This window comes from Lagopus leucura, unplaced genomic scaffold (genome assembly GCF_019238085.1).
Source record: "Lagopus leucura isolate 7727_CA_CO unplaced genomic scaffold, USGS_WTPT01 Super-Scaffold_100018, whole genome shotgun sequence".
Lineage (NCBI taxonomy): Eukaryota > Metazoa > Chordata > Aves > Galliformes > Phasianidae > Lagopus > Lagopus leucura.
The window spans coordinates 9,733,393-9,760,461 of record NW_024962272.1 but is presented as its reverse complement, the minus strand read 5'-3'; the positions used below and the strand labels follow the sequence as shown (position 1 = coordinate 9,760,461).

Here is a 27,069-nt window from a genome sequence, read left to right as displayed (position 1 = left end):
AAGAAAGAAAGAAAGAAAGAAAGAAAGAAAGAAAGAAAGAAAGAAAGAAAGAAAGAAAGAAAAAGAGGGAACTAGAAGAAACACAGGGCTTCAGTGGTTGCTGGAAATTAATAAAAAATCAAAACAGAAAAGCTTAGAATATAACGAAAGCACCAGATCTGAATCTTCCACAAATGATTCTTTTGAATTTATTATCACCTGATCATTTTCAAAGTAGTTTTTAATGGAAAAGTAGTTTTTAATGGAGAGAGGTTTGTGTCCAAATCTGAATGTTTGGATGGACTTAAATCAGTAATATCTTGCTAATTTATTTGCCTTTCTATGTAAATAATTGTTACTGCTGTTTCACTCTAAGTAACTGTGCTTTACTCATATAGTTAGACTGTGAAATACTTACATAAATTAGCAAAGTAAATGTGATGAAATAAATAAAAAAAATCAGTAACTTGGCATTTAACATTGCCTTTTAATCTCAGAACAATTTAAAAAAGATTTAAGGTCCATTTGCATGGAAGGACTCCATCTGTATTACTTCACTGCTGTGTAATAAACACTCAAATAGAAAGAAAGAATTTTCTAGCAGATTTTTTTTTTAAATACAGACAACCTAATCATATTACTTCAGATAACAGTCCATTTTAGAAGAAGTTAATGCTGAGAGATAATATTATATCCGAAAGTTTCTTAAGTTTCTTCTCTTGGCAGCAAGTTTTTTAGTCTCATCTGAAAGATTTTTGTTGTTTTCACAGTCAACTCTAGATTAAAAAACAGTGGTGTTAAGTGCAAGTAACACAAAGTGATTTGTTTAGATTGCCATACTGGAGGAAAAGCTGCAGGTTTCCTTCTACTTCCTGTCAACAAATGAGCTTTTTTATTTCCCCTAGCAGAGTAGACTTACGGAGGAAGGAATATGGCAGAGGTATAGTGAACTAGAATTCTGTGGGGCACCCTGAGAATGTCATGTTGAGGCACTGGCTGGCTGCTCTGTCTGGATTGCAGTTGGAAGTCTCACAGCCCTTTTCTCCCCTTTAGCAAGAAGGTGTTGGGTTCCACTGTATCAAAACAAGCACCTAATGTGTTCAGGACCAGCTATGATACATTATTTCTAAATATGCTCTTGGCTGGAGAGCAGATGATTTATTAACTTGAGTGAAAGTAATTTTCAGTGATTAGAAGGAAGTTACTTTCAGTTACGGCCACAAACAGTATGTAGAGCAGATAAAATATAAATTATATATGTATAATTTTTCAGGCTGTGATAGCATCCATTTAAATATTACTTCCTTCTTGCAACTGGAAAATTTTTGCATTATGTCTTGTTCTCCTGTCTCCAAGCAAAAAAGATGAAAGGACTTTCTCTTTCACCCCTCTGTAGTAGCCAGAACAAAGGGATACAGTGCTTTTTGTCAGACAAAACTGTACGTTTATGGGAAAATGGCAATAAAATACTGTTATCGTTATGATGAAACAAGTCTCCATATAAAACTGAAGCTGTAAGTATTAAAAGCACCCATTAGAACAGTTCAGGATTTTTAAACTATCTCGCCTTGGCATTTTTTTTCCCCTCTTGATTATATCTTTAGGAAGAATTAACATTTTGATACAACCATATACATGGTTATTACACACAATACAATCATGGATTTGCAGTGGTTAAATCAATAGTTAATGAGGTTCATCGTATAATTTGAGCTTCCAGTTTGTTTATGCTAGACCAACTTTATCCATACTCCAAACAAATTATCTCTTATAATCACCAGCCTGAAGATAAATCTCTAAATGTTTTTCTGATGATAGTGCTGTGGTTGGCAGGTGTTAGAAGTGCCTCCCAGGGACAAAGATTGAAGATGGGCTTGTTCTCACAAATCCTTCAGGCGAGGTTGTTTAGCTTTCTATCCTGTCATCTGCAGAGGAGCCTTGTATGGTGCCCTGCTAATGAAATCTAATAGGCAAAGGTCATATATCTTTATGAAGAAAAATTCAAAGCTGGTGAGTGATAAATGTGCTCCACGGGGTTCAATGGACGATGTTCAGCAATAAAATCCATGTTTAAACAGTGTTTCAAACTGCTTGTCATATCTCTTTTTTGTGCCTTAACTACTTTTATAACAGTTCTCATTACCAGTGGTGGAATTAGATAAATACAGAAATAGTTCAATATGAATGCAAAGTTGTCTATGTAATTAAATAAATAAATAGGTAGATACTTTTAACTGGGTAATTATAATTGAGTACACTAAGCATAATAAATAAGATCATTTACATAAACGTACATGGCAGTATTGTCTCCGAAAATTGAATTATTGTATGAAATATCAATCTTGTGATAGAACCATACTAGGTAGCATGAAAAATGTGAAGATGTTGGTGGTTCTAGAGTCAGACCATTGTAAATAAAAAATATCTCTGTCAAACGTCAAAATAGAATAAATAAATAAAAAGGAATGGAAACACAGGTATAAAATTGGAGATAGAAGTTTTAAAGAATTCAAGTCAGGCCCTTTAAGAAATTACTCCAGATCTGAAGTTAGAAGGAATTAAATAAACCAGATATTGTTTAATCACTGCTGTTTTTGGAGAAGTTACCAGTTCATTTGCTATAGTTATACTGCTGAGCTATGAGACAGTTCAATAAATCAACTCAGGCTTGATGGATTCTAAAAACCATTGCAATGAGTGAGTGGAAGAGGAAAGAAATCTCTTAGTATTCCCTCTTTGACAAAAGGGTATGCAAAGAGCCTGAATGGATGAATGGTTGATTAATTCTGCCAGAAATTTTCTTGACAGCCAGAAATGTGTTTTTGTTACCATGTTTGCATGGGAGCTTTTTGTAAGGTATGAATTATGGCATACAAATTTACACCTGAGGCTTGTCTGGGTAAAATGGACTGCTCATGGTCAGTATATAAATGCTTGTGATGTTTTTTCTTATGTTTTAATTCATCATGCTAGCAAGTCAGCCTTTTCCTTGTTACCACTTACTAATCAGTCAAAATTGAAATCAAATAAATATTGTATGTGATTAAATGAGCCTTGTCACTGAAGTAGTAGGTTGTGGGTTTTTTTCAGTATTTTTAATTGTTTTACAAGCTGTGGAAAAATCAGATGAGATTCCTAAGCTAGGATGACAAAGAACTATAAAACTAAGGAGAATGAGAAATATATGCTACAACCACATGGTCTGTTGATTAGTGAGACATAAAAATGCCATTTCGTTTTTTTATTTTTTATCATCTTATAAGTTTCTGAGGGGAGTAATGTATTACATTGCATATACAGTACTTTAGCATAGAGTTTTTTTCTTCATTTTGTGTGAATTTTTAAATATTTTGTATAGGTGATGTTTTATTATGCAGATCTCAGAATTCCTTTATCTTTACCCTGTGGGTACCTATACCTGTGCTTTCCAAATAGGAAGGTTCACTCTACATGCAGTTAGCATACGAAAAATATGTTCATACTTAGTTTATCCTTCAAAGTGGCCTGGAGAGAGTACATTTTAGCATAGTAAATTGCATTTACCAGTAGTTCCCTCCTTGCAGCAAAAGTTGTATTGCTATGATTGCAAGATCATCCCTTTTTTTTGTATTATACAGTCTGACTTTAGATGACATACTTGAAAAAAGTGGTAGCATTTAGGTATCTAAATTTGAAAATTAAATCTATGTGCTTTGCTGTGTTTTGCACTCCAAAATATTTAGTGCCCTTCAATTGAGGAAACAAAAAACAAACAACAAACAAACAAAAAAGCTTAAAAATGATAGTTTTATTTTTGTCAGTCACAATTTTCTGATTACAGAATATATTCATTAACAGTGAGAGAAATTATAAACTTTGAATTTGGGAATAAGCAAGGGTCTTCACTGTTAGCTCTCTAGACCAGATGATGAACATTCATTCTTTAATTCCTGTGCTATTTGTTTATTTTTTTTGCTTCTTGATTTAGCAGTTGCACGCACAACAATATGCGCTCTGTTACCTATGCTTGATTATATTAAGTACGTGATGTTTATATCAAGCAATAGAAGCAGCACTTTCTCTAAATATCTCGAGCACTTCTAATCTGTTTTGTTCTTTTAGTATATGTGCACATGCACAAGAAGGCACAACAAAACTAGTTTAGACTGCTGAGGTTGTGGGAGGTTGTTTTTCTTATGGTTAAGAACTGGCATTCCTTTTGCTGAGGGTAGAGTTCCAGTTCTTGCTTTTGTTAGTGATCCTTGCTGATCACTTCTGAGCACCATTTGCAGGTGCTCCAGTGGGAGGGTGAGTGTTCTAAACTGAACAGGACACTGTGATGTCCTTCTGATATATGCTATTGTAATTTCTCATGAGACCTACGGTGGTACCCTAATTCAAAACTGTTTCAGCTAGCTGAAAATGTATAATAAAGATTACACAATAATAAAGAATATAAAAGAAGGTTAGCTGATTACCTGAGCAGCTTTTTTAAAATTTAAAATATTTTTTTAAATTTTGTTTATTAGAGTGGTCGAGCCTGAATTTGAAAACACAGAATTTTAACTTGTTTAAAGCACGAGGAAAAGTTGTTTAGTTGCAATCTTCTTTCACAAAGATCGTTGCTAAGTAATACTAACTGAAAGTAGACCAAAGGCGTAGAAAAGGCAGTTGGGCATGGAAGTGGCTAAACGCAATTAAATGATCATGTTTTGTTCAGTGAATCTTATTACAGATGAATTCTTTCTTCTTTGCTTTATTTTTTGAGTTTTGACTAAGGTGATTGAAACTCTAGAAACAGAGCTCTTACCTACGGTATGGGGACTGAGATCAATGCTGAACGTCTTAATCACGTATTCTGTGGAGTGTTTCATAGTGCAGCACTTCCTGCTTACATTTCCTACGAAGTTCAGGGAGCTTAAAGGTTAACATCAGTTGTAATAGGGGACTCTGTAGGACATGGTTGCACAAGTTTGCAGGTAACTGTTCTCCCCTTCTTCAGTTTGGGACTGATATATTTTTCTCTCTGGAAACTTCAGGCAGCAGCCCTAAGAGGAAAGTGTTAGAAACTGACAGCAGAGTTGGTTGCTACTTTTGTTCTTTTCAGAAGATAGATAAATCCTGGTATGGCAGAACTGTCATTTCGTACATGTAGATGTATAGCAGATAAGTGGATTCTTTTCTTACAGGAAAGAGAAATTCTGTGTAGTTTTAACTGCGTTTAACCAGTTAACTGCATTTTAACCAGTGATGTTGATACAAAGAAGAAGTTAAACAGTAAATAATCTGGTGTAGTCTTATAGGTACTATTCTGTTTATACTGTTTTCTGCTTTTAGCAATCTTACCTGGAAACCTCTATGCAAAATTGAATTTATTTTGCTTTTTTTATTTTTTTTTCTTTAATTTTTATTTTATGTGGGGGCTTCTAGTAATTAGCTAGATTTACAACAAATGGCACACAGACTGTTAGCTCTGCATGTGTGCCATAACATTGGTGTTTACCCTATTATATTGCAATTTCAGTAAGTCATAAAGTTTTATCAGTGATCACACAGAAACAAACTGGGATACAACAGTACTGACCATGAAACTGTAAGAAAATACAGTGTTAAGCAGTGTATACTGACTTCTGGATAGTGATAATTGTTTTGGATGTGAAAACTGTAATGAGTTGCAGTGATATTTCTCATTTATATTTTGTGATGGCTGGGTATTTTTAGCAAATGAGTTGTCAGCAGAAAGGCTTCATTAGACCCATCAGGGTATCTGCCCATGAATAACGAATCCCAAACTGTACTGACAGTTTCCTTGAGCCAAAATGATGGAGCATCTCTGACAAAAGCCATATTGTGCTCTCCATGTGAGGAGTGTGAAGAACAAAAGAGACAGTTTGTTCTTAATTTGATCAGGTTAATATTGACACAGTTAGCTCAAAAGAATCAGAAGCGTGTGTAATGTACATTTACAGTGATGAATTGGGTAATTGACTGTTGGCTTCATATATCAGAAAGTGTAGAAAGGGGGAAATTATCAATTCTCTTTGAGTATTTTTTCAGAGACTTTGCTTCTTTTTGAGGTCTGCACACATTTTAGCTATTCAGTTAAGTTCCTATAAGAAAACTGAGTTTCAGAGAAATAAGTTCCAGCATACAGCCTGCATAAAATTTGTAATGCATTTCACAACAGGAGTGCATAATAACTGAATTGGTTGTGTTGCAAAATGCATCAAATTTCATTGATTTGTTGAGCTTTCATATTCTGTTTGCCTGAATGATTAAAAACCAAACCAAAACAAGTTGTTTTACAACAGTCCCCATGTTCTTAGCACAATGTAAACTTTTAAAGTGGATTAGACAAAGCAAATGCATGGTTTCATTATAATTGCTAAGATACTCAATTTCTCCAATATCCACAATGCTGTTCACTGATATATTTAATATCAGTTATTATCTATTTCATGTAAAGTACATTTTAAGTATACTTACATTCCTTTTTTTTTTTTTTTTTTTTTTTTTTGTAGTAGGGTATTTGGAGGGCATTACAACTAATAATGCTTATATATGCTGTTTACCTACTGCACACTGCAAATACGAATTAATATTTAAACCAAAACATACAAATAAAGAAAGGAAAAGTACTATAAAATGAATAATTTGACCTCTGTCATGCTTTGACCTATCTTGCAGTGCATTTCCTATGATACAAATTCATCAACACTGTATTTTACAGTGCTTGTAAATGATTTTGGGGTAAAAAGCAGCTTTTTCATTCATTTTTGAAGGAGATGTTTTATCTTCTGTTAGTGTTTATAATACATACAACATTCTGGTTGTTTACTTAGCAAATTTGTGGAAGATTCCATATGACTATTATGTCTTTCAATTTATAGTCTTTAGTAATTTTATGTAAGAATTTCTTGTTCATGAAAGTCTGTTTGAAGATTTGAGTGCTTGTGTTGGTAGCAATAGTTCAGAAGAGTAAAATTTATGGAAATGTTGAGGTGGAACTAAGATAAGTGCTAAAAATTGATCAGTAATATTTAATACTGCTAATAAAGTTACCTTTGCTTTGAAACAATGTTATTTAGATATTTTGATTCATAGTCAATCAGATAAATTGAGTCACGATGCTGTGAAATGTGTAATTCAATCTTGATTTTATTAATAGCTCAGGCAATGATATCTTCCAACAAATATACTTTTTCACCCATTATTTCAATGAGTTCTGTTCACCATTCTTTTCATTTGTGGACACACGTTAAATTAACAAATTCTGAGAAATATTTATTGTTGGTTACTAAAATGACTACGTTTGGGAAATCTTAGTAACTTATTTTCTCAGGTATTATCTGAATGTTAGTAAATGTTTATACAGTAGGGTGATAAGCTTACGTATTTGTCATGGTGCTGCAGAATGACAGCAGTCTTGGGTTTCATACCTCTGCTGAATAATGAAAATTTTGTCAGACAGTTGTCCGTGGTGTAAGATTCATCGTATAAAGTAACAAATTGGCTGTGATCACTTAATTCTGCTCAACTTGGCCTATGCTTTGATACACTTTAATTGCATCCTCCGTATTAATGCTGATTTTATGTCACTGTAAAACTTCTCTTTCCATCTTAGATTTAAAAATCTAATCCATATGTAATCTGCTTGTTTTGTTTAAAGACATGATGTTTAATGTTAGCTCAGCTAAACTCTTTCCTGTGCTGCTCTGAGTGTTTTACAGTAGGCAGTGCTGGTCCATTATTTAAAAGAGAAACAGACTTGGTAAGGTATCTTTGAAATACTGCTTTCTAGAGCTTATGTTTTAGCTCTAGTCTTAGCATATAGTCTTATGTCCCTTTATATTATGGGAACCCAGAAAGATGAAGCACTGAACTGGCAGTGGTCTTCATGCAGCACATTGGGCATATCCTGGCTGCAGAAGGGATTTCTCTCTTTTGGTCGCTAGACCTTTTGCAAGGGTGGCTCCCAAAGTAACGCCTCCTTTTTATGTCATTTTTATCATGTTGGCCCACAACATATGAGGCAGATGTTGGTGTTATGGCAGTAGAGGTTGAACCTTTCCCCCAGTATTCTACTATATTTTATTGCCATGTGACATATTACAGCAGAGGAACAGTCTGATAAAATGGTGTGTGACATGGAAGTGCATCTGAAACAAAGGTGTGTCATTAAATTCCTCCATGCATTAAAAACGGCACACATTCATTGACGCTTACTGAATGTTTGTGGATACCAACAATGGATGTGAGCACAGTCTGGCAGTGGGTGGACAAAAAATTATCCCAGGCAGTGTTTCTTTCATGAAGTTTCCTGTTCAATCAGTTGATTTTAGCAGAAAATGTTTAATCCCTTGCCTTTTCAATCAATTCAAGAATATAGAAATAATTTAGAAGCTGAAGAATAATGAGGCTAGAAGGCTGAATGTGTATTAAACCTGTCATTTATTTACCATGTCTACAGTAGTGAACACCTTGTACAATGAATCTGCAGTTGAACTATGAGCTTCCTGGGTGTGAGTGAGCAACTGGGTGTGACTGAACAGCTGAGACGTAGTTGGACATTCAAACCTTATTCACCATAATTCTTCATCTATCTTCCTATTCAGAATTTATATGTGAATGTCCACCAGTAAACTGTTAGCTGACTTCTGCATGGTTTTAATGTAGATCAAGTTATTGTTCTACGTATTACAAACATCAAAGCAGAATTTCATTTCTAATCTAGGAAGGAATCTACTTCCAAAATTCTTGAAAAAAGATTTTTTTTTTAAGTTCAACTTATAGGGGTGGGAGAGGCATTTTGTGGACACATTTGAGCAGATTAATAAATAGTATTTGTATTTATCTAACCAAAACAGTAATTTATCAGGTAGGAGACAGATGCAAGGGAATAATATGCCGATCTGCATATACAGTTGTTTTGTATTTATGATGAACTGCTGTTTATTCAGGGCCAGTGTAGCTTGGCAGCATCACAACTATTATAGCATATGACACTGTGTTTAACTTGAAGATAAAAAAACCCTCTCAAATACAAATAGGAACATAAGGGAGAAAATAAAGTTTCTGGTAATTTCTTCACTAGCAATTTTCAGAACTGATGACTGAAGTGGGACATTTGCTCTTCATGTGTTATGGCCCCAAGAAAAAGAATGGATAACTTACACTGCAAAATCTAGCTAATTCTACATTGCACTAGTCTTAGGGGAATGATGCTTGAGCTGGGGGTAAGGCAGATGATTCAGCTGAAGTGCATCTATGCCAATGCTCACAGCATGGGCAACAAGCAGGAGGAGGTGGACGTGATTGTGCAGCAGGCTATGACCTAGTTGCTATTACTGAAACATGGTGGAACCACTCATGATGGAGTGCTGAGATGATTGGCTACAAGCTCTTCAGAAAGGATAGACAAGGAAGGAAGTGTGGTGGTGTGGTTCTTTATATTACAGTGTTTTGATGTTGAAGAGTTGGGAATGATAAAGTTGAGTGTCTGTGGATAAGGACTGGGGGAAAGGCCTGTAGGGGTGACATCTTGGTGGGGTCTGTTACAGACCATCTAATCAGGATGCAGAGAAGGACGAGGCATCCTGTGAGCAGCTTGCAGAAGATGCACATTTGCCAGCACTGGTTCTCATGGCAGGCTTCAACTTCCCTGATATATATGGGAAGTATAATACAGTAGAGAGGAAGCAGTCCAAGAAGTTTCTAGAGTGCGTGGAAGACAGCTTCCTTACACAGCTGGTATAATAGCCTACTAGGGATGATGCCCTGCTAGACCTGCTCTTCAGTAACGAAACTGATGAGGGATCTGGAGAAAAGGTCTTATGAGAGCAGCTGAGGGAGCTGGGATTGTTCAGTCTGGAGAAGAGGATGCTCAGGGGAGACCTCACTGCACTCTACAACTTCCTCAAGGAAGGTTGTGGTGAAGAGGGATTTGGCCTCTTCTCCCAGGCAACAGACAGGACCCAAGGAAATGGTTGCAAGTTGCTCCAGGGGAGATTTAGATTAGACATAAGGAAGAACTTTTTCTCTCAGAGAGTGGTCAGGCACTGGAATGGCTGCCCAGGGGGGTGGTGGAGTCACTGTCCCTGGCAGTGTTCAAGAGGCGTCTGGATGAGGAGCTACGAGATGTGGTTTAGTGCTCGTGGCAGCAATGGTAATGAGAGGATGGCTGGACTAGATGATCTTGCAGGTCCTTTCCAACCTTGTGATTCTATGATTCTATAACTAGAGCCACTGTTGTGTATTAGTGTTTCTATTTTCACCACAGATATGGATGGAAAGAGTAAGAAAAATGCACTGACCTCTAAATTCCTTATCTTATTTCAGGACTGCCTGTTACACAGGAATCTTATTGGTGATCTGAAAGCATTCATATATAAATACAGGTTTGATGTACTTGTAATTTTGGCCAACTCTTTGTCAGATGAGGAGCAAACAAAACGGCAAATAGCAGTATACTCGGAAAACTTAGAGCTTGGCAATCAAGTAAGTACCTGGAAAAATAATTTAGAAGTATTTTGCTTTAAAAATAGTGATTTTTTTTAAAGTATATGCAAAAGTTTAAAAACTAGGTGGATACAAGAAGTAACTACAGTTGGCTGGCAATGGAGTAGCAATTTGAAATGACTGCATTATAAATGTGATGTGAAATGCAAGATTGTGTTACTCATGATTGCTTCAGAACAGCCTAATAGAAAGATTGGATAGTCACTGGAAGTACAGTAAGACTGTACAAAACAGAATTATTTATTTTTTTACTGGTTTTGGCTTGTTTTTCTATTTTAATGTGCAATACACAATGTCACATAGGACAGTGACTGTGATCTACTCTTTTACAATGGGTCATGAACAATCATATAAATGGAACTGACCAGATTTCATATCTGTGTATTTTATCACTAAATAATTTAAGCTCTGAAATTAAGCCAAATTATTTCTAGAACAAAAGTTTATCCAAAGTCAAATGTTGTCTTTTTCCCATGCATTTGTCCCCAAATTGAGGAAATTACCACAGGGCAACTCCTTGTACCTTTGTCTTTTTCTTAAAACTTCTCATTTTAGAAACAGGTACCTAAAGGACCCTATTGCTTCAGGATCAACATAAATGTTTTTATTTTATGAACTTGATTATTCTAGAAATTCTTCTCTTACATACCCTTTATATATTTTACTCAGATTTCTTAAGGCAATAATTAAGAATTTGGATTTTCTTTTACTAATGAAAAATAAATTTGGAAATCAAATTGAATCATTTCATGTAAACATTATGATCAATTGCATAATATATATTTTATACCAAGCTTTTAATATTTCATCGATTTAGTGTGTAAAATGTCTGTTGTAGATAAATTGGAATAGATAGCTATGACTGTGTTGCACTGTGGAATAGACTGTGACCTGCTCCCTATGATTGTAATTACTTTTTAAACGTCCTGTTTTTCAACAGATTTGCTGCGAATTAGAAGAATGTCAAAATCCTTGCTTGGAGCTGGATCCACTGGAGTGTGGATGTGACCAGATTCTTATTTATCATCAAGAAAATTCTTTGGTTACCTGTGATCAAATTTTTCTTCTCATTAAGGAAGTCATGAATAGAAGACAACCAGAAATGGTATCAAACAGTAGAACATCTTCTACTGAAGCTGTCGCTGGAAGTGCTCCTCTTTCACAAGGGTCTTCTGGTATTGTGGAGTTATATGGTTCTGATGTGGAACCACAGACCAGTTCTGTCAACTTTATAGAAAATCCTCAGGATTTAAATGGATCCATCCAAGCCCATGTTGATCTTAATGTAGACCTTGTGAGTCCAGACAGTGGCTTGGCTACCATTAGAAGCAGCAGGTCTTCCAAGGAGAGCTCTGTTTTCCTTAGTGATGACAGCCCTGTTGCAGAAGGTGCTGTTTCCCATCATAGTCTTCTGCCTGGCTTTGATTCCTACAGCCCTATTCCTGAAGGAGCGATAGCAGAAGAACAAAAACCTCAATCTAGAGACAGCAGTGGTAACTTTGACCTTTTCAATTTTGATCTAGCACCAATGGTTACAGCTCCATCTGAATCCTCTTCTCATTCTGTTGACTGTTCTCCAGCAGATGACTATTTCCTTAATAGTGATTCATCAGAAGGGCAACAACTTGCTATGCAGAAAGAACATGATGAAACAAACTTGCTAGAAAGCGATACGGCAAATTATTCAACTGACTTAGTTATGACAGCAAAAAAGGAAGATAGTTTAGCTGAATTTGATGTGAGTCCAGGAGAAATGTTTGAGAAAACTTCAAGTTTGATTAGTTTAGTTGAGGGTGATACTTCCTCACCAGAAATGTTGAAATCTGCTGATTCAAGAATTCCACCGACTCCAATGAACAGTCTTGTAGAAACTTCACCACTAGATAATGGGCAGCCTTTATTTTTCCCACAAGAAGTTATTAAAAAAATAAATGAAATAGAGGACACAAAGTGTTCTCATTCACGTGTCAGATATGGAAGCTGGTGGGATGGCTTTGACTTAGAGTCCCGAAATGCTGATACATGGAGTTCAAGTGAACAAGAATCTGTATTTCAAAGCCCTGTCTTGTGGAACAATTGTAAAGCAAGCCCACTGCTACAAGGACATATTGATAGAAGAGCATCAGATTCTGTTTTCCTCCAAAAACAGCCTGAGCAAATGGAATACACGACAACAGATCTGTGGGATAATCAGTTTAAACTAAATGATCAAAAACAAGAAAAAAAAGAGGAAAACAGTGAACATTTGTGTTTGCAAACTGCTTCTTCAGAGGGGACAGAACAAGAATCAGAGAGTTTTAATGGTGCATGGAAGATCAGTCAGCCAACACCTGTGATGTCAGATGCATGGTCCAGTGGAGAAGGAAAAGGAGACTCTTACGATGTCTGGATGAAGTTTGACGCAGAAAATATTGCTAGATCCTCAGAAGAACTATGGAATGTGTCCAGACTGGATAGACAAAAAAAATCAGTGAATGTTCCTGAGAAATGGACCATAACAAAACATAGTTTATCAGATTCTTCAGAAATTGTAGCAGACAATGAGACTGAAAACTCACCTACCCAGGTATCTCTACAAGCCTGGGATAAAAAAAGATGTTATTCCCTAGAAGAGAGTCAATCATCTGAAAATACAAATTCTGATATCAACAATATGCAGAATAACTCCACATTAGAAACAGAGAAAAAAACTCTATTTGGTGACCCTAAGAACAGGCCAACACATCTTGAAAATGTAGAGACCTGGAATAGATATGATAAAAACATCAGGAAAGAGGTAACGGAAATAGTGGTACCCTGGGATGATACCTTCTTGTATAAACACTCAGATCTTTGCTCATCAAATATAGGTGAAGACTTAGCTGTTTCTCCACCAGACACCAATTACTCAACATCTGATTCTAATATATCACCTACATACGTGGAAAATGGAAGAGAAAATGAGGGTGGAGATTTTGCCCAAGAAACAACTACTGATAAATTGATAAGCCCAAATTTGGCTGAACCGAAAGAACTTGAGAAAGCAAATAATGAACTATTGTCTCCTATAAACATGCCCTTTTCAAGATCCAAAGACACAGACATTTGGAGCACGCTCTTAAATAATGTTGATGCCCAATTACAAGAAAGAAATTCGAACAGTACTGCTCTTTCTACCTCTGCTAAACTGTTACTTAATTCAGAACAAGCAACAGATCAGTATTTTTCAACTGAGGTGCATACCAATGAAAATACCTTTTCTGCATTCGAAAACAAAAGAGTTACAGCACTATACAATCAAACAGTGAATGACTTATCACTACCACAGAATGAAGGAAATACTGCACAAAGTTTAGCTGCAAATATAGAAGCATTGAGCAGTGCTCCTGTAGAAGACACAGGCACATCTACACCAACTTCAGATGCTGGAAATAGTTTGGATCTGAAAATATGTGATTTAGAAAGTGAGACACCGAGTAAGGAGCCAGCACAAAACACTCCAGATGTTGATGAAAAATTGAGTAGTCAGCATTTAGAGCAACATCTTAACTCATGGAATTTACAAACTGAGCAGGATTGTGAGAAAGGCTGGGACAATGCCATTGTCATCTCTCAGGAAGGAGAAGAGGAATATAAGATAACAGATGAGACAGATGGAAAACAAACTATTACTGACATTTGCAGCAAACCAGCAGAAGACAGCAGTGAGCCTTCATGTAACACAGATTCAGAAGACAAAAGGTCAAAATCTGAGTTTTCTAGATCGCTAGAAAAAATAAGGACTAGTTGTAGTTTGGAAGACTTTGTCACAGATAATGACTCATTTTCCAATCAGAGTAATCTAATCTGTCAAGAGGAGAGGAAGGAATTGTCACAGAATGATGCAGAGTCTTCTTCAAGTGCTTCTGAGGAAGACAGAAATTATGAATCTCTTGGTGACTCCAGACCACAAAGTTACAGTTACAGTGAAATATTACAGCCTCTTACTGAGAAAGATGAAAAGGAGACTGTAGTGATAGAGGATGCAACAAGTCCTGAGACGGAAAGTATCTTTGAAAATAATTCTTCTAAAATGCCTGCAAAGTCAGATAGCTGGAATGACTCTGGAAAGAATGACTCTGGTTGCCACTTACCTATGTCAATTCCTTTGATGAATGAACCATCAGAAACACTGGGAGATATAATAGAGGGCTCACATAAAGTGTTGAACCACCCACACATAAGCAATTCTAAGGTAGTGTCTTTTGAAAATAGCTCAGAACTAAGCAGCACTCATGAAAATATTTTCATAGATGAGTCTCCATCTACTAAATTTAAGAAGAGTCCTTCTGCTGGTTATGTCAGTGTTCCTGACATCACAGGCATATCTATGATGGATAATTCATTTTCACATGATATAGCTTTGGGGAAAAACGAAAATTCTGAAAATTTAGAATCTGCTGATAAGCTTTGCAGGGAACTGTGTGTAACGCTTAATAACAGTTTTCCTGAAACTGCTTGGAATTTACAGCAACATGAGGATTTTAAATCTCCTGGAACAAGTCCTGAAGCAAGTGAAGTCCATGAAATGGCAACCACCACAAGCAGCCTTTCAAAGGATATACAGATCAGAAGTTATTTGGAGGAAGACAATGTATGGAGTGATTCAATAGATGATTATACACACTCAAGTGGAACGAGCCCTGATTTAAGTGATGCATCAGTGAATGTGTGGGGAGAACTTCCAGTTGACAGTAATCACAAAGAAAAAAAAGATATGTGGGATAGTAAAAATGATAAAAATCTTAAGGAGGCTTGCAAAATCAAAGACTTTGGGAATAAAGATCAGGAACAATTTGAAGAAAGCACAGCACAGAATAAGGTTCCCAAAAGCTTAGATTTTTGGAATGCTCATGTAGATGATGATACTGTATCTTCTTTATCAAGTCCGGAACTAAATGAGGATTCAGAAAATTCAGAGGCATGTCCGGAAGAACTGAATGAAGATTCCACATATGAAAACAAGGAGCACAAATTATCTGAAATTGGTGCAGATTATGCAAAATCAAATGCAACAAGTCCTGAAGCAAATGAAGACAATTTGGATGCAAAAAATGAAGTGGCAGAAGACATCTTTGTAGATATCTTAAATAAAAACCCTGAAACTATTGAAGTTCAGAATGTATCACAGGAGGACTTTAACGTAATAGAGCATAATGAGACTTCTGAATATTTAGATCAGCGTGAAACACTTCAGAATAAGGCTCAAGTGAGTCCTTGCAGCGAAAAAGTGGGTAGCACAGAAGGTTCACATTTGTATCAGATGAATGCAGATAAAACAATGACTTCTGTTGGTGGTAAAAAAGAATACTTTGCAGAAAGTGGTATGTGGAGTTTGTCGTTGGAAGCTGATTTAGGAACTGATCAGAAATTCAGTGTAGGAACATTTGATTTTCCGTATGACAGTTCAGGATGGTGGAATTCACCAACTTGTGGAGAAAACCTGGTGGAAGACCAGAATTCAATTTCAAGTCACTCTGCAACATATCAAGTAACAAACAATAAGGAGGAGTCTTGTAGATCACCTGCACAAAATGAAGAGCTAACAGAAACGCATTCCACTGAACCAAATGATGGAAATCAGCCTGTTCACCTGTACTGTGATGTGGAAGAAAATGAAAGGCTGTTATATCCTATGAATCTTTCTGATAGCCAAGTAAATGAAGACACTGAGGAGTTCAAACAATATGATCCTTTTATACTAGATGATACAGAAGAAAGGGACTTGAAAGAGCAGTTTTTTCCCACAAATGAGAGTAATCAACTGTCTTCACAGAATACTTTTTCATATGATCAACAAGATATGTCAAATACAGCGGATCAAAAAACCATAGTACATGATCAACCAGAAGGCCATGAGGGAAATGCAAATCTCATCCTTCTAGAACAACAGCTAGACACTTGTGAAACAGTAGAACACAACCATCTGACAGCTTTCACTATAGAAGACTTGTCTTTTGAAATGACAGAGAAGTCAAGTCCAGTGTGGAATGTATTGGGTTCCCAAACTGCACTTATCCCAGATATTTTACAAGATAACACAAAAGAAGGTAATCAGTCATTTTCAATGGAACCTGACCTGTGGACTAGTGCAGAACAGCCTGTCACTTTGAAATCAGTTAGTGAAAATCCTGATATATTAAATCATTGTGAACAAGACAGTAGTTCTGAGGCGTCAAACAGTCCAGATGTGTGCCAAGAATATGAAGTTAAGCATGCCTCTATCCCATCTTCCCAGATTAGTGTAAAACCTGAAAGACAAGATAGTCAGATGACTCACATGCAGTCAAATAAGAGTGAAGAGATAGATTCTGACACAAAGAGTCAGTTTGTAATGCAGAAGACAGAGGCTGAATCTAAAAGTAATAGTCCCCAAGACTGTGATCAGGGAAAGACTGATGAATCATATCGGCTTATGTCTTCTAATTCTCAAGAGCCTCTCGAATTTGCAGTTTTGGAACATGATCTAGAAAATAAACCTGCTCTTAAGACAACTGAATCAGTCAACATCCCCAGTGAAGTTTTAGGAATGACATCATTAGATCTGAAAGATGCATTCCATGAAAGTTGTATTCCTGTAAGTTATCAAGGAACACCAACAGATTTGTCTCAAATGGCGACCTTCCAGACAAACTTGGTTCCCATGAATTTAACTCTACCTGCTAAAGCAGAGCAGAACTTGAAAGAAATTAGTGCCTTGGATGAAGCTGGAAAATATTCTGATATTGAGAAGGTAGCAATAACTGGTGATGACATACCAGCAGAGTTCTTGGATGAATCTGAGAAGGGTTTGGAACATAACATCTGTAACACGTCAGTCACTAGTATGACAGTGAGCACATGTGGTGAAATTAATATATTAGAAGTAGCAGGTAGTGAAGCCACAGAAGGAGAATCAAAGAATACACAAACATTCTTTCCCAAATCCTTTCTTCTTGGTGATAATGAGGGCTTTGAATCTAATTCAAATGATCAATTGAACATAACAAAAGGATGTGAAGACGTAATTGAGAAAGATGTTCCTATGTTTAAGGAAATGCTCAGCGACCAGTCACTAGTGGTGTACACTCCACCATTCCATGTGTCTTTTGATGCTGAACCCTCTAGCAGCAGATGTACAAAGGATGAGCTCTTGTTAAAGCAGCCATTTTGTAACAATGTTTCTTATGAAAAGCCTTTACCACTAACTCCGTTGGAAGGTGAAGAAGGCATCCTAATGACCAAAGAAAATAGCATCGAAGATCAGGTGTCTTTACCAGAGATCCTTCAGAAGAATCACATGTCAGAACCTTCATTCTTAGAGTCCCAAGAAGCTCTCGGAATTTCTGTGGTTTTGAAAGAAGCAACTGATCTCGACTCACCGCCAGGTGGAGATAAAAGATCACCTGCTGGTAAGAAAACAAGAAAGAAATGTCTGGAGTATTACTGCTGAATGTTCACATGTGTGTCCCCTTGATGTACAGAACTCTGCTGTTGGGAGTAGTTCTAGCATTCTTCTTCTAAGCATGTTTAAACCTTTTGAACTTTCAAGTTGGGATGTTGTTTCTGTTGTTTGTGCAGGATCTATGGGACACTGAATCATTTTTCCCTTAGGAGTGATTATGGTGTTAATGTACAATCTTTAATAATGATTATGATATTGTAAAATTCAAGTACTCATTAACAGAGTCTGTCAAAGAAAACTGAAAGGAACTTTATCTTACAGTACTGATTTAGCCATGGTGACTAAAATAGTAATTCAAAAACTAAAAAGAATTTCTGTTTGTCTGTTTTTTTAGAAGCTGATGCTACTTCCGTGCTTAGAAGGGAGAATAAGCCAAGAAATTCTTCTGAGAGCCCTGAACTGGAAAGTACAGAGAGTAAGGAGGATATGAGAATGCAGGTTCACAGAGATCCAGCTTCAGTAGAGATGGATTACATCCTTGTTACTGAGGAAGAAAATATGCCTTCAGCAAGGGAAAGTGATTTTGTGTTTCAAGAGGCTGTTGTACCTGGACAAACAGAATCTAATGAAGGCTTTTCACGAAGCCCATTGGATACCTTTCAGTCAATCTCCATAATAAATGAAAGGGAAGACCAATCTGCTTGTGGGGCTGAATGGGACTTAGATGAGAAAAGCTCTTCTGTTGTTGTGCCTCAAAAACTCGAGGATGGAAGGGAATCAGGAGAAAGATTTGGGCAAGATGAGGGTTGGATTATATTGGGCCAAAATGAAGTCTGTGATATATCATCTGGGGAAATTTCTGCTGAGTCAGAGATGCCAAAATTTGAGTCTGGACATTGTGGCAAAGTAGCAGAAACTGCTGGAGGGCAGGAATCAACTCCTGAAACTCAAGTAGAATTTCAGGTAGAAACTTCTTTTACAAAATCATTTGAACACAAAAGCTGTGCTTCCTTCGATGCGCTGTCTATGACAGTTTGGCTATCACAAGAACACATGCTTTTGTATTGCAGGAGGATGATGGTAATGGTGCGTGGGAAACAAATAATCAGCAGGAGCTTGGGAATAACACATTCACAGAACAAGAACTGAAAGAAGAGTCTGTGCTTCTCAACAGTGAAAGAAAACTGAGTGAGAAATCAGGGTAAGAAAAAAAAAACTATCTGTTTCTTTTCAGAAGTCTTCTGTTCTTTAGTTATCAAAACTATCTGTTTCTTTTCAGAAGTCTTCTGTTCTTTAGTTATCAGAGTTATTAAATTCTGTGAGATCATTAAGAGACGTCAAGACTTTCAAATCTGAAAGTTTTATTTATGTCATTTAAGTATCACTGTATTCCTCACTGTATCAAAACAGAATCTTGATTCTTGGTTGCTTGAGTCTGAATCGAATTAGGATTCTTTTGTAATGCTGGAAGATCGTAAATCCACTTCCTTGCAGAAAAAATCTGCCTTTGACCAGGTCCAGTAGACTTCATAACCTACATTGAAGTCTGAAACAGATGTGGCCGGGATATCTCCTGGGCTAGGTACTGGTGGTAATTCCTGTATAAATGCAGCGCAATGCCAGTGATGAGATTATGAAGGCACTGAAGTGAAATATTATTTCTGCCTTGTGGAAAAATGTTTGGAATGAAGACAGGAAGCAGTAGACATGTAGGGTCAGAAGAAGATACGACTTTTAGAAGAAAATAAAGGATGATGGAAAATTGCTATCCTTGTAGTTATTTTCAAGCTCTAATCAGATCTGAGCAACATTTTTCTCTGTGCAGGCTGGCTTGGTTGTTGAGACAGTTTTAGTGTATTTGCATCTCCCTTCAGGTGAATGTGCAACCTCTGTGTCTATAGCTTTAGTGACTTCCACCAGACGGATAGAGGGGTGACTGGACTCCATTTACTGGACCGTTTTAGTGCTTCTGTTGTTGTCTTGTCTTTTACAAGCAGAGATTGTAACTGATCTAGTGATGCAAGTATGGAAGTCTGGCTTCATTTCTCCTAGACTGCAAGGTCTGCAAGTGCTAAGGCTTGCAATTTTACATGATGGAAACTGGCTTGGTGTTTATATAGTGAAATTCTTGTAAGCAACAAAAGAAAATTCCCAGTAGAAAAGAGAGATGTCACTTCTTCACACTTCTTTCTCCTTTTCAGTTGCACTTACCCAAAACAGTGTGTTTGGTATGAAATGTGGAAAAATGCTGTTTTTCTGAAATACGTGACTGATTTTCTATTCCAAATTTTCCTAAGCACTTCAGAGTAGACACATGACATCCACAATTTCTGTTATCAAGTTCTGACTTACAATTTATTTTAAACATTTTTCTTCTTGTATTTTCACTAACAATTTGGCAGTTTTAGAAATAAGCTCTTTTTCTCTCAAAGGTGTCATGGGTGTCTGTGATATTGTGATATTGCTAATAGCAAATACAAATAGTCTCTGACAGAAAAGTGCAGCTTTTTATTAACCCAAACATAGCACTTCACGGCCTATTAACATTTCCAAAATGAGGAGTTCAGTAGCTGTGATTTTATCTTCCCCCAGATTTGTTAAAATACCTCCCCTCTACATATATTTGTACATTTATCAGTGTGTGTTAATAGCACAAGATCACACACTGTAATAGCTGAGCTGTTTTTAATATGGAATAAGTGCTTTGTTCATTCTAAACATAATTTCAGTCTTAGTGAAAAGTAACAATATTTCTTGCAAGTTTAAACTTTATCATCTTAGGTTGTTTTAACACACAGTATTTTGAGTTTTATTCCTTACAGCCTAGCACTGTCCCTGGCTGAAATTTCCTCATTTTCTAAGCACAAGACTGGAAGAATATATATGATTAGAAGGGCAATGCTTCTGTGGAGCAATGACAACTTTAGATGGTGTAGGTTAGCATTTACTGTCTTCAAGAAAAGGGCAAAGGAGAAAGAGTGGTGGGAGATACGTGCCACTGAATTCTGTGTTGTCTGAAGTAAACGAAATGCTGAGTGCTTGACCTTGAAATCATCAAAGTAAAACTAGTTAGCATAAAACATTTTTGTTGCAAGCAGTACACCAAATTTCTAACTTATATTCTAGAAGGAAAAGCTGAAATATTGCAATTTTATACAAAAGAGAAATCTGGGAAAAGCAAAACAACCCAAGTCTCTAAGCAGCAGTTTTGAATCCACATTATTGTGTGGAAAAGTGTCTTGGGATTTCTTTATCTAGAAACACGAAACATTCCTTGGCTCTAACATGATCTGCTTGTTAGGAATAGCCCTGGAAACTTTCCTCACCACTGTCTTTGCTGGATTTCACTGGGAATTTATCTTTTCTTTTTTGAAACAGGCAAGTAATTTCTAGTGAAAAGCTTTAAAATGAAAAAATGCTTATCACCTCTGCTCACAAAAAAAAACAAAGAAAAACTAGGTAGGAAAGGAAAGAGCGGGAGTTGTTTGGAGGCTTGCATGTAGGCTCACAAATCTCATATGAACAAATTGGCTGTTAAATCCTTTGTCTTCCACAAAAAAAAAAATTTAAATTAAAAGCAGCCAGATGCTGACCCTGCTTAAGTCACACTGACTAATTGCATGTAGGCAGCATCCTGGGGTTTGAGTTGCCATGCTTACATGCTGGTGATGCTAGTGTTCCAGAGAGGAAAAAAGAACTGTTCCAGGTGTCTGCTTTTAAATTACTTTTTAAATCAGCTGAATAGAGTTGAGATTTTGAAACATGAAGATACCTCGTGAGATCACTCAAAAAAGCCTGTGGTTTTCACATTTATAGTGACACAAGAGAAATAATCTTTATGGCCATGGATAAATAGGTATTTTGCACTTCTTTTTGCTATGGTTTATTGAATCCATTCTATGAAGTAATCTACCATTATTTAGGAATTTCTGTAAAAAAAGTAAAAACTTGAATCTTTTATACAATACCGGTTTTTATTCATCCAGATTTCAGATGTAGAATATCAATTATTCTTATGGAGTAGTATACTCTTTTCAACTCCTTCCTCAATTAAAGTCAAAACCATAAAATACCATAATATTTTCTCTAAACCACTAGGAGTATTTTCACTTAAATGTGTGGTGGAATGCAGTGCATCCTGTAAGGAAAGGAGACAGTGATCCTTGTTGTAGAAACTTTGGAAATTTCCATTACAGGATCTTTTTTATCTGAACCAACAATGGCTGTTGTGCATAACAAATGTATTTTCAGGTGTAGCAGTGGTTGTTTCTGCACCTCTATTCCCCAGGGGTCAGTACTGGTGCCTGTCCTGTTTAATATCTGTATTGATGACCTGGATGAAGGGATTGAGCACACCCTCAGTAAACTGGCAGATGACGCCAAGTTAGCAGGAGGTGTCAATTTCCTAAAGGAAAGGCCCTACAGAGGGATGTGGTCAGGCAAGATAGCTGGGCTGAGACCAGTGGGATGAAGTTCAACAAGACCAAGTACCAGGTCCAATACTTTGGCCACAACAACCCCAGGCAATTCTTCAGGATTGGGGCAGGGTGGCTGGAGACTTTGTGGAAGAAACAGACCTGGGAATGTTGGTCAATGCTCGGCTGAACGTAAGCCAACAGTGCAACCAGGTGGCCAAGAAGGCCAGTGGCATGCTGGCTTGTATCAGAAATAGTGTTGCCAGCAGGAGCAGGGAAGCAATTGTCCCTCTGTATTCAATTTGGTGAGGCCACGCCTCAAGTATTGTGTTCAGTTTTGGGCCCCTTACTACAAGAAAGACATTGAGACCCTGGAATGTGTCTGGAAAAGGGCTGTAAAGCTGGTGAGAATCTGGAGCACAAGTCTTGCAATTGGTGGCTGAGGGAGCTGGGGCTGTGTTGTCTGGAGAAAAGGAGGCCCAGAGGAGACCTTATAGCTCTCAACTACACTCTGAAGGAGGTTGTGGCAAGGTGGGGTGGGCCTCTTCTCCCACACAACTTGTGATAGAACTGGAGGGAACGTCCTGAACTTGCACCAGGGGAGATTCAGGATGGACATTGGGAAATACATTTTCTCTGAGAGAATGGTAAGGCATTGGAACAGGCTGCCCAGGGAGGTAGAATCTTTGTCCCTAGAGGTGTTCAAGAAACAGTTTAGGTCTTGTATTGAGAAACATGGGTTAATGGGGAAATATGGTCTTGGAGGTCTTTTCCAACTTTGATGATTCTATGATTCTACTTAAGAGTAACGCAGCTGAAGCCCAGAGAAGTAAAGAAGAGCAAATAAGTCATTCAGCATCTGCATTAACAAATATTTATGGAGGCATAGAACCTTTGGTTTTGCGTTTTGCTGTTTGTTAGCAGCGTTGCTAGCTGTTATGTGCTGATAAGGTACAAACTCTAATGATAATACTTTTCACCGTTACTATTATTCCTTTTTTATGAGAATTTCTTACAGATAGAGATTGCTTTACAGTGCAGTTACCTCCTCGTGTTCTCGTGTAATTTATAGCTGATTTTCACTGAACTTATGTCAATCTTTGGTCAGTTAGATAATGGCTTCAGACTTTTTAGAGGATTGAACAGATACACACAGGTGACCCTACAGGTACCCAGCAGTGTGGCTGTAGAGGCTTTGATTTGCCCAGCTACAGTGTGATGTTGGAGGGCTACAAGCTTTTCAAGAAGAGATTGTCAGGGAAAGAGGGATGAGATTTCCCTCTACGTTAAGAAGAGGATACATTGCAGAGAGCTGCCTCTGAGAACAGCCATGACCAGGTTGTGAGTTTGTAGATAAAAATCAGGGAGCAAATCAATTAAAGATATGTAGTGGTCAGGGTCTACAACAGGTCACCTGAACAGAGAGATTGTGTGAATGAGGCCTTTTTGCTTCAACTGCAAGATTTTTTATGCTTGCAGGCTATAATTTTGGTGAGAGTTTTCAACCAGCAGAATGTCTTCTAGAAAGGCAATGCCATGGGCTCCAAGCAATCCAGAAGACACCTGAGTTCACTGGATAGCTTCCTGGTCCAGCTGTTACACAAACCAACCAGAGTTGAAGTGTCACTGAACCTGGTGCTCAATAATGCAGAGGAGCTCATTAAAGAGGTTAAGATTGGAAACAATTTGAGCTGTAGCAATGTCTTGGTTGAGTTTCTGATATGAGGAATACGGCCGTGGCAAAGAGCAAAGGGAATTATTGGGTGAGACTCTGTTGGGGGCTTTTGTCAGGGATGAACGATTGGAGCAGAGAAGCAGAGAAGGAAATAAGGAAAATTAAGAGACAGATTGAAGTCTTTGCGTCTACAGATCACTGCTCCCTTTGTTCTAATGTCAAACAGAATAGTGTTTGTTATATATGTGCTGTATATGTGTGCTATATATGTGCTGGGTGTGCACATGTCTTGTCCATAGGGCTTGTATGGCAGTGTTGATAGCACAACAGTGTTCTAGTTGTTGCTGAGCAGTGCTGCACAGACCCAAGGAGATCTCAGCTTCTCACACTGCCCTGATAGTGAGGAGCATGGAAGTATGCAGGAGTGAACATGGAGCTGGGTGGGTTCAGAACCAGGACAGCTGACCCAAACTGGCAAAAGGGATATCCCATACAATATGACAATGTGTAGAAGTGTAGAAATGGGAGGAATTGGTTGAGGGCAGCTGCCGCTAGGTATTAGCTTGGCATTGATCAGTTAACAGTGAGCAATTACTTTAAGCATCTATTGTTTTGTGTATTCTATTATTATTATTATTACATTTTCCCTTTCTCTTCTATCTTAGAAAATAGTCTTAATTTCAACACATGAATTTTACTTTTTTATTTTGCTTTCTCTCCCATCCCTCTGGTGAGCAAGGGGGTGAGGAGTGGGCAAGTAACTATGAGATATTTAGCTGTCTGCCAAGTTAAACACAGCAGCAGGATAACATACTTCACTGCTGCTGCTACTGGAGGTAGGAATAAAATTTATGAACACTGAAGGTCATTTTGTTCCTAATAGAAAGCTAGCATGTCTTACATAACTCTATAAAGCTAGATGATGACGCAGTACTGGAGCGCCAGAGGGAGAATGCTAGCTTTTACATATCAGCACACTTCTCACACTGTGTTTGTGGTTGTGTATAACCGATCATTCTTGCTCTTATCTTTGCTATAGGAAAGGATTATTGTTTTGATTTGTTTTCAGTTGGAAAAGTTAGAAAGAACTGAGGGAAATGCTGTGAACTAGAGCAGTAAGAAATAGTGAGAGTGCTAGAGATAAGGGCTCTACAGTTTGGAAGGTTTAGGGGAGATTTTGGAAAGCTGGTGGCAAAACTGAGCAACAGGACAAAAAATTTCTTTTTAACAACTGTCAACATCCATTTAATCTACTAGAATAAATCTTCCACATAAAAATATGGTTAAAAAAAAAAAAAAAAAAAGAATTTATCTTTCAGGTAGCATGTTTTCAAAGAAGCAGGAATCAATCTCTTCTGCTCACTTATGTAGTAACAATTTGTTTGCAGACTTTAGCCAAAAGGGCATCAACAGACATTAATGATTCAAGTCCAGGATCAACATCCAATACTGCACTGAAACAATGGCAAAATGGAACCTGTTAAAAGAAAAAAAATATCGACTCCAGATGAGCAGGGATTTTTGTTAGTATTTTTCATTATTTTCTCAAAATGTCTATATTATCACCCCCAAACCAGGATGAGGTAATGAAGTAGAGAGCCCAGGTTTGCTCCTAGCTTTAATAATCAAATCATGCTGTTATTTTTAAGGAATCTGAAGGACTGAAAATCTGCAGTAAATTTAAGAGGCCACATCTGTCACTTCTCTGTGGTTCCTTTTTTTCTCCCTGTATACCAGTAGATCTGTAATCTTTCATTTCCACCATTGGTTTATTAATTGGCCAAATTCACTAGAAAATGATTCCAGGCACTCTGGGAACTAAGCATGCGGCTTCAAGGATGCTTCCAACTCCTTCTGACCTACGAGATGATGGGCTTGAAATTTCTTGCTTGGCAGTACAATGTGTGACAGTTCACTAAGCACAAAGAGCAAAACCTGTGAAGGAAAGTCCATGCAAATAAGAATTTAATGCCCTGCAAAAAAAAAAAAAAAAGAAAATTAAAGATTCAAAACTGAGCTAAAGTTTTGATTGGGATGAGGCCAGTCTCTTAGGATTTCAGGCTCAGAGCTTGCTGCTTTGGATGGGAGCTGTACTATTAGTGTATGTTACACTATTATGTCTTGGGTCATTATCATCACTGTAATAATATACATTGTGGATTTGAAACTATGTGTCATGCATTATCCTTTGTGAAAGTGTTGCTTCTGTGTAAATAAAATAGTCACTAGGACACATTCAAAGCAGAGAAATTTCTGACAACATAGCAGTAAATTGAAACACTTTCTTTTTTAACAAAATTAATTACAATCTATTGTAATATCAGTGAATCTCACCACTAACCTTATATTTTAAGTGATGGAAGTAATAACATATGTTGTTCATTCATGCATTTTTGTAGCACCATTTCTTTCCCTGTACTTGATTTGGTCTATGAAGTCATGACAACCATCTTTTTTGTTATCAGTGTTGGGGTGGTACAGTATTTTCCATCACCATCTGGAGGTTGAAAATTAATTAAAACTAAAAACCCAGTTTTCCATTGCAGAGCCAGCTGTTAAACAATAGCAGCAGCCAATATGGTGATGATCTCATTTTTGTAAAAATAGCGTTAATATTTACATGCAAAATACCACGTACATTAAAAACTTTTTAACCTTTTAGAAGGACAACAGTGCAGTGATAGAAAAAGAAAGGTCTACTTACTATTATCCACTTGAGATCCTGAGAGTTTATTAAATTGTGAGGTACAGCTGATAGATCCAATTTTTAAACCGGAAAGACCTGGACTGTGTTTGTATGGTTTTGTGGTCAAATAAAAAAATACCTGCTATTCAAAACTCTACCTTTTTCTGAGTTAATTCACTCTGTATTTTTTTAACCTATGCAATCAATGACAGAATTCAGCATTAGTGAGCTTTCAAGCTTAATGCTGTTGACATAGACTTGTCTTTGACAGTGAGCTGCAGTGAATTTTGTGGGTCCCAGCAGAGACTCAAAATCTCAAAGACAATCTGTGCCATTCTGAGCACACAGGTCAAAGCTGCAGCTTCCACTACTTTTCCAATTTCATTCTGCTAATGACTTATATAGTATAGAAATA

The 27,069-nt window shown here is 37.1% G+C and overlaps 1 protein-coding gene across 2 annotated transcripts in view; it reads left to right on the top strand.

Annotated features, from left to right (window-relative positions):
* The first annotated feature begins 11,542 nt into the window (after positions 1-11,542).
* The window catches only part of PRUNE2 (prune homolog 2 with BCH domain), a 54,003-nt gene continuing 38,476 nt past the window's right edge, over positions 11,543-27,069 (top strand). Inside the window, exons 1-3 of one of the 2 annotated variants that reach the window (XM_042877499.1) lie at positions 11,543-17,885; positions 18,273-18,841; positions 18,949-19,079. In XM_042877499.1, the coding sequence (XP_042733433.1) occupies positions 11,558-17,885; positions 18,273-18,841; positions 18,949-19,079 (7,028 nt within the window). In that variant the 5' untranslated portion in view covers positions 11,543-11,557. The remainder of the gene's footprint in view (positions 17,886-18,272; positions 18,842-18,948; positions 19,080-27,069) is intronic. The other variant, XM_042877500.1, reaches the window with a different exon arrangement.